This window comes from Daldinia caldariorum (assembly GCF_022478825.1).
Source record: "Daldinia caldariorum strain CBS 122874 unplaced genomic scaffold F4812scaffold_38, whole genome shotgun sequence".
NCBI lineage: Eukaryota > Fungi > Ascomycota > Sordariomycetes > Xylariales > Hypoxylaceae > Daldinia > Daldinia caldariorum.
Window position 1 is genome coordinate 8,447 of NW_025953074.1, and position 7,352 is coordinate 15,798.

Here is a 7,352-nt window from a genome sequence, read left to right on the forward strand (position 1 = left end):
GAAACTTACTCCTAGTACATACTTTTAAGCATCGGAGTCGAAGTTGACGGTAGTTCGGCGGCTGAAACGGCCCGGCTCTTAAACTTTGGGTCTATTCTGTTCGACCACATTCTATTCGACGCTTTGCTTTCGGCAAAAGCCATCTGGCAACTAAAAAGCAGATTAACTTGTCCAGAATCTCCCTCCATTCTTGCCAACATCTCAATTTGATCTCGCCAACATGAAGGGACGCCCGGTCGACCAACTCGTTTACGAGTTCATGTTCCCGAAACCCCGAAGCAGCGATCCCCAGAACTTCCATACTCTCCTTCACCGTAACCTCATCCCTGAGGTCCGCCAGGAAGTTCATTCTTTCTATGGCCATCTCGACACTCAAGAAGCCAAGTACCCAGGTTTAGATTACACGCATCGTGTCCACCGTATACGACTTGGCCGCTGGCAGTGGCATCGTCGTCTATTTCGGGCTTTCGACGCCCTGCGCCTGACCGATTCCGAAATCGCCAACCTCACGAAGTGGGAAGGTACAAAATGGGCTAAGGAACGTTTCGAACGTGATTCCGGAGTCACCATTCACGATACTGCGTTTGACGACATTCCGAAGTGGGTCGAGCCAGAAGATAGGCCACAAACAGCACGCGCGACTCAAACCGAAACCTTACCACAGGCAACAACGACATCAGACGAATGCATGGATGGCGAGCAGGAAGAAGGAGAAGGAGAAGAAAATAATAATGAGGACGACGACGACGACGACGAGAGCGATGGTGAGCTGACAAGCGTCGGAGTGCCTCTGAATGAACAACTCCGCGAAAGAGCAGCGCGTCATGAAGCCGGCGATACCTCGTTACCCCTGGATGAGGACTGGGAGCAGTGGCTGAAAAATGCAATCGAGGCCGGTGAATTTCCCTTCCTCACAGAGCAGATCATACGGGATTCCAACATAGCTCTCATTCCGCAGGCACTCTTCCCGGCGGGTATGCTGAGTGCGGCACGAGCTGGCCGCTGGCAGGAGATCCCGGACTTCCTCCATTCAATTCTCCGATACGCCTTGGACGACGAGGCATCCGGTCGAGACAACTCTTCGGCCCGGATCGAGCGTTCTATGGCACTTTCCTTTGAGCGCGGCATCACCGGCGGTAGGAGGTCCTTGCGCCGAAATTTCTCAGATTTACGGCTTCCGACCAGCGAAACCAGTACCGCCACTCCAGAAGTTCGTCTGCAGCGAACAGCTCAGTCGGGGACCCAGACCTACATCACTCTTCCTTAAAATATTATTCCTGGGGGCGACAGCACCGGAATTCAAGGTGGCGACGGTGGAAAGAAGCACAAAATTATTCGATACCCTTCAACTAGATTCTTTCAACTTTTGAGGTGCCTTTTACAGGTAGGCACTAATCATTTTGATGTTCCGTGCGATGCTCTATCAACGGCCTAGATGGTCGTTCACTGCTTTTAAGGCGACGGAATTAAGTGCATACTAAGCAACAAAGATTTTTGATTTTTTTTTCAAGCGCATATTGATGAGATTTTGGGATTACTTACGGCTTCTGCACATGGCTAAGAAGTGATTCATGGACGGAGGAGGTGGGCGCTCTAGCTAGGACTCTTTACCGATGGGGCCACAACAATAAGCCGGGCAACATAAGCTGGGCAGCATACCTTGGTCAACTCCCCAACCACAAAATTACCGAGGCCTACGGATTAAATATAACCAGCCTAACCCCCGGGACATGTCCCCGATAAATAGAGCGGAGGCCTTGAGTGTTCTATGGTTCTTGTTGCGGCTTACTTTCGAATACCATACAAATACACACATATCTGAAAATCCCAAATAAATTGTAACTAGAGATATCATAGCAGCAACGACAACAACAACATCATCATGGTTTCACGAAGCCTTAAGCAATCATGTCGCTTTCAAGGGCATAGCATACACGTGCCCTATATAAGCCAAATACCAATCTTCCTTGAGGAAGAAAAGAAGGAGGAGCACATAGCAGGAGCAGAATAATCTTCCTAAATAACGCGGGCGTTAGGTTAGGTATTTGGTTTATTAGTTTTATCATATAAGGGAGAAGGAGGGGGTGTTATGGTGGTTGTGGTGGTGGTGGCTCATACGGCGGGGAGTTGCGGCTTTGCATTTGAACAGCTTTCAATGTTGTTTGTAGATTTGATTGGGTTGGCCCCTTTTTATTTTTTATTCTTTTATTTCATTTTTTTTAAAATCTTAGTTGGGAGCTGGAGCTGGGCTTGCTTGCTTGCCGTGGGTTATGCCTCTTCATTCCATCTACCAAGTAAAGTACCTTTACGTAGCCTAGTAGTTTTGTCTGGCAGATAACTATTTATTTCCTTATAGCTTTAAAGAAGAGAGAACCAAAAAAAAAAAAAAAAAAAAAAAAATCTCCCGATTTCACTCTTAAGTTTTGAGGAAAATGAATGCTTTGATTGATGTATTGCTTTGATTAGAATGTGCGGAGCGTTAAAGAGGTGTATGTAGTACTAAGTCAGCGCAAGCGAAATAACTGCAACCGCAAGGACTATCGCAAGCTACTTATCTACCTATCTGAGCTACCTATAGCTATATCGGTTCCTATTAGGATAAGTAGATGTAGGTGGGTTAGGTAGGTACAGTACCTAAGGTATTACTTGAGCTCCATCTCATGCATGTCGTGCACACCACGCATCCAAGAAGCAACGCAACGTAAAGCAAAAGCATTTGCTAACAAAGGCTACAATCCTCAAGCATCCAGTCCCGTCTTCACGTATCGTATCGTAATGCGAGAACGGCATTCTGCATGAACCCAAGTAACACCCCTTATCTTCGTGTCCCGTCCGAAACTCATCACCCCGCCGCAAAGACAATATCCTACAACTCCCCCTGATTGTCCTCTTATGCGTCAACCAAAGTTATGCCATATTCTTTTCATTCTCATTTTCTCGTCGTTGCCGCATCGCGAAATTTCTCTGATGCTTTTGTCGAGGGGTAATTGAAAAGGAACCAAAAAAAGGAACACGCCCACCCCGAATTAACCCCTTATCTTGACCCCCATATACTAACACCCGGGAGAGTTTTTCGGGGCGCGTCTACGTCTACCAGCCAGGTGCTGCCGGACGGGTGTCTTCGGCCAGGTGAGGGTGTCCTGAGGGGAAATTGGAGGAGCTCGTAAGACTTGATGAAATACTCCAGCACTTGCTCCGGGGCCGATAACTTGTAGCATATCTGCTTCTCCTATCGTGATTTTTGGCTGGGCTAGCACTTGTGAGGATTTGTTAATGACAGCACCAGCCTCAAAGGTACCGATGTAACCCAAGGGCTGATTCATTTTGGTACACACGACTGTCTTAGCCGGCCCGGCTTCTTCGGCTTGCTGTTGTCTCTTTGCGACGGGTGTAATCTCTTCGTATTCGTCAAACTCGGGAGTTGTTTCAGATTCCTCCTTGATGCGGGCGATAGCCTGCGCTCTCCCGCGTCTATCCTCGCGCCGTATATTATCCGTGAGCGATCCTCCCGTTTTACTGACCTATGGTTCAAGGTGCGACCACTCGGGGATGGCTTTTATCTGAGCCCACATAAACTTTTCAAGCTTGTTGGCAGATTTGGCGTACGGCGTCGACTCGTTGTTGTATTTGCGGCAGTTGTCGAAGATAAGTTTGGCATCTTTTATGAATTCTTCTGGGGTGGTGTACTGGTCGGCTTCTAGCTTGGTTTCCATTGTGCTAAGATCCATCGGCTCCTTGATCACGTCATAATAGTCTGCAACGTCGTCCTTGTTGACCGGGTTTAGGAACGGCCACGCCGACTGGTGGTTCTGAAGGTCGTTAAGCAGATGGAGGAGCTGGTTGTAGTTCGGACCGTGGCGAGGCTGTCGGGCCAGCTCATCCATGTCGGGAGACCACCCCGAAGCTCGGATTGCTTCGATGGACAGGGGGTCGATGGGGGTAACGCCGTTCTTCCATTGCTTGGGAGGTTGGTGGATGATGTGCGACTTGGAGTATGCCCGGATCTTAGCTAGGACGCATTCCTTCTGCTTGAGGAGCATGCGGCCCATCTCGAGGTATCGAACGCGCGGCAGCATAGAGCATTGCATAATTGTACCGCCTTCGTAGTCCTTGATATAACCCATCCACACTGATCTCGGCAATGTGATTTCCTTCGTAAAGCCCTGCTTTTTAAAGTAGCCTATAGCATAATTATCCGCGTAAGTGAGGAAGTGCATTACGTCGCTGGTCGCCTTGACGTAGTCTTTCAGATGTGACATAAGATGGGCGCCGTAACCCTTAACCTGTTGGTCGCTACTGATAGCGCAAAAAACGATTTCTGCGAACTGGCGACCCTTAAAGGGTCGGTATGTGATCCCGCCGACAACTTCTAAGGGCTTTTTTACGATAGCGATGGATAGATGGGTTCGGTCGTAGACAAGTCGGGCTATGTAGTCCTTAGGCATCTTAGGCAGTTGCTTTTGGAATATGCATTTCAGGCCGGTGAGGATGATGAGGGACTCGCGCTCATTGTCGTTGTTCACCACGCGGAATTCGATCTCGCCATTTCGCTCTTCGATGACGGCGGGCTAAGTCATGATGTTAGTAATTTGGGAATTCTATACAGGTTTATAGGTTACTGGGTAAAGTAGTACGGTGATAACGAAAAGGGGGATCAAGGAAAGCCCATCTCAGTATTGCTTGCCTCTTACGGAGGCCTAGCATATTGTCGAGGGCCATGCGTGTTGTTACGGGGCGCGGGGGCAAGTATAAGATGAATATATACCTTCTCTGGAAATGGAATCGGTTTGATGACAGCTTTCTTCTCCGGTTCGGTCGAGTCATCATATTTTGCCCTTTTGGCTGCGATTGGTGACGTCGGCTCGTCACTAGCCTTGCGCTTGGCATCTGTCGCGAAAGAGACAAGTTAATAACAATTTATTGATTTTCGGGCTGTAGAAAACGTACTTTCTTCCTTCACCATAGTAGCAGAGGTAACAGCAAAAAAAAAGAGAAAAAAAAAAGATGTGATAAGATCGGAAATGTAAGTATACGATGCGCTCAAGTCGCACGTCGTCAGTTGTGGTTGATAAGCTTATGGGGAAGTTGTTCGGCAATCTGACGCGGAGGCGTGTTGGACGATGCAAGGAGCAGAAGTGGAATGACAAGTGTGGAACCGGCACTAAAATAAGGACATGGGGGAAAAGATTGGGCATGAGGTGAGGTAAGCAAGCATTGTGGGCTTACACTAAGCCGTAAAAAGAGATAGGCCACCTAGAGCTTTGCTAGGTAGGTACTTACCTAGGTATGACGCCGTGAAACAGTTCAAGTCCTCTTTCGGTTTTCTTTTTTTCTCTTTACAACATTTTAGTACTATATCCAAGAATATCACCAATCAGTTCAATCCGCAACCTCCCTTTCGTAAGAGAATTCTTAGAGAATTCTTACAGAAACTTATCATCACCCTTCATGGATTCTTCACTGTATGAGATCTGGCAAACTGCACCTGGCAGTCCATTTCTTCCTACAGTTGGAAAGGGTAGTCAATTTCTAGTCGGATTTGTTCTCCTCCTCATCGGTCTTTCTCTGACTGGCGCGTTTGCATTGAGTGAGTCCTTCAATTTCTACTGCAATTATCAATTAACCTTTACGAGTAATTAATAATTCGTTGCTCTAGACCGGTCTCTCGCCAGCCTTCCTCTGTACGGAGTCCCGGCCTCGTTAGCCGTTGCGTACGTCCTCTTCTATAACCCGCGTCCCTATATAGCTCCCCAGCTTCCTAACACTTTTAAAGATTTGGTACGGTGTATATGTTCTGTGCGGTTGGAGTTTACGTCTAGAAGATACCCCAAGGAAGACGCCGCAGGCCCAGAAGAGCGCTGGTCTGTACCATAGGTGAATTGACGTTTACGAACCTATCCTTTCGATTGCAAAACACATTATATAAACGTGATCGGCAACTATTGCTGCCAGAGAAGTTGTTCTTATACTGCGGGACTATATTTAAAGGGCCTCGAGCCGAAGGGAAAGCATATCTTGCAACATGGCCTCATCCGCTGGATCTGTCCCTCCGCAGCTGCCGCTGTTCCGAGCAGTAGCCAGCTCTACGAGGCAGATATATCAACTACTAAAATGTATCAGCTTTACGGTCAAGGTACAGGTGGAAATAACGCCAGACGGAATTCGATTTGCTGCAGACCATTCGCGTGTGATGCAAGGTAAGCGGCCGACGTTGCATGAATCAAAAGTGATCTAACAGTGTCATTAGGCGTAGCGTTCCTAGACAAGGCTCTTTTCACATCTTATACATTAAACGCGCCAGATGAAGACAATCCACCAAAATTTCAGATGAACTTGGCTGCTTTTTTAGAGGCCTTGCAGATATTTGGGGCTATGGACGTAGCAGCCCGAGCGGCCAAGGCGGATTCGGAAGCTTATCGTAGTAACCTGCGTAACTACCGACCGGACGCCTTCAGCCATCAGACTCTAGGAATGCCTGGGACATGTTGCATCATGTACGAAGAAGATGGGTCTCCGCTGAGCATCGTCTTGGAGGAGACCGGGGTGAAGACTCGGTGCAATATGATCACCTATACCCCTGAATCACATAACGATATCCCTTTTGACCGAGATGACTTATCTTTTAAAGTTATCATGCAAGCTCGCTGGCTGCTCGACGCTCTTTCTGAGTTAGCGCCGATGGCTCCGGTTCGCGTTACCATTGCCGCCTCGCCAAATGCCCCCTATCTGAGCCTATCAAGCGGCGGAGCTCTCGGCAGCGCCAGTGTGGACTTCTCCAGCGGTCGGGACCTCCTCGAGACATTTTCCGTGCACGACCGTTGGGTCCAAAGTTTCAAATTCGACTTTATCAAGTCGGCAAGCGAGGCTATGCGCATAGCGAATAAGGTCAGTTTCCGCGGGGATGGCCAAGGCGTCCTCAGCTTGCAGTTTATGGTCGAAGTTGAAGGTGGTGCCGTCAGCTTTCTCGACTTTCGTTTCGTACCTTATGTCACCCAGGAAGACGAAGAGACGGAGAGTGAAGATGAGGGTAACTAATAATTGGCTCTTATCTAGCGAGACACTCGCCGAACTTACCTATACACGTACTCTCGGATATTACAGTTGCTTGCTAGTAAATAGTCTATAGTCTAAGGTCTAGTTAATTTCGTGCTTAGTGTACACCAATTGAGTGCTTCGTACACCATTAACTGCCCAAACGCTTACAATATAGATAGAACTAGATGATCCACTATCGGCAAATCTCTTTTGATTTTTTGATTATTTATTTATTTATTTATTTATTTATTTATTTATTTATTTATTTATTTATTTATTTATTTATTTATTTATTTATTTATTTATTTATTTATTTA

At 47.4% G+C, this 7,352-nt stretch overlaps 3 protein-coding genes across 3 annotated transcripts; 2 read left to right on the top strand and 1 right to left on the bottom strand.

Annotated features, from left to right (window-relative positions):
* Nucleotides 1–220: 220 nt before the first annotated feature.
* F4812DRAFT_464275 (uncharacterized protein) lies at nucleotides 221–1,267 on the top strand (the record flags this gene model as incomplete). The annotated part of the gene is made up of 1 exon (XM_047938327.1): nucleotides 221–1,267. One exon carries the CDS (start codon nucleotides 221–223, stop codon nucleotides 1,265–1,267), a length of 1,047 nt encoding a protein of 348 aa, XP_047785197.1.
* Nucleotides 1,268–3,422: 2,155 nt separating this feature from the next.
* Nucleotides 3,423–5,119, bottom strand: F4812DRAFT_295781 (Bromodomain-containing protein). Its single transcript, XM_047931184.1, has 3 exons — nucleotides 4,948–5,119; nucleotides 4,766–4,887; nucleotides 3,423–4,568 (listed from the first exon to the last, which is right to left on the bottom strand). The coding sequence occupies exons 1-3, from the start codon at nucleotides 4,961–4,963 to the stop codon at nucleotides 3,522–3,524; spliced, it is 1,185 nt and encodes a 394-aa protein (XP_047785198.1). The 5' UTR covers nucleotides 4,964–5,119; the 3' UTR covers nucleotides 3,423–3,521.
* A 329-nt stretch (nucleotides 5,120–5,448) lies between these two features.
* F4812DRAFT_453933 (DNA repair exonuclease-like protein) lies at nucleotides 5,449–7,035 on the top strand (the record flags this gene model as incomplete). Its single annotated transcript, XM_047936554.1, has 4 exons — nucleotides 5,449–5,587; nucleotides 5,657–5,715; nucleotides 6,056–6,197; nucleotides 6,248–7,035. The coding sequence occupies 4 exons, from the start codon at nucleotides 5,449–5,451 to the stop codon at nucleotides 7,033–7,035; spliced, it is 1,128 nt and encodes a 375-aa protein (XP_047785199.1).
* Nucleotides 7,036–7,352: the final 317 nt, after the last annotated feature.

Bases quoted from the DNA above. Each gene is read 5' to 3' on its own strand.
- F4812DRAFT_295781 (XM_047931184.1), bottom strand. The intron at 4,569-4,765 runs GTATATATTCAT...ATCATGACTTAG, and splicing joins CGATTCCATTTCCAGAGAAG to CCCGCCGTCATCGAAGAGCG.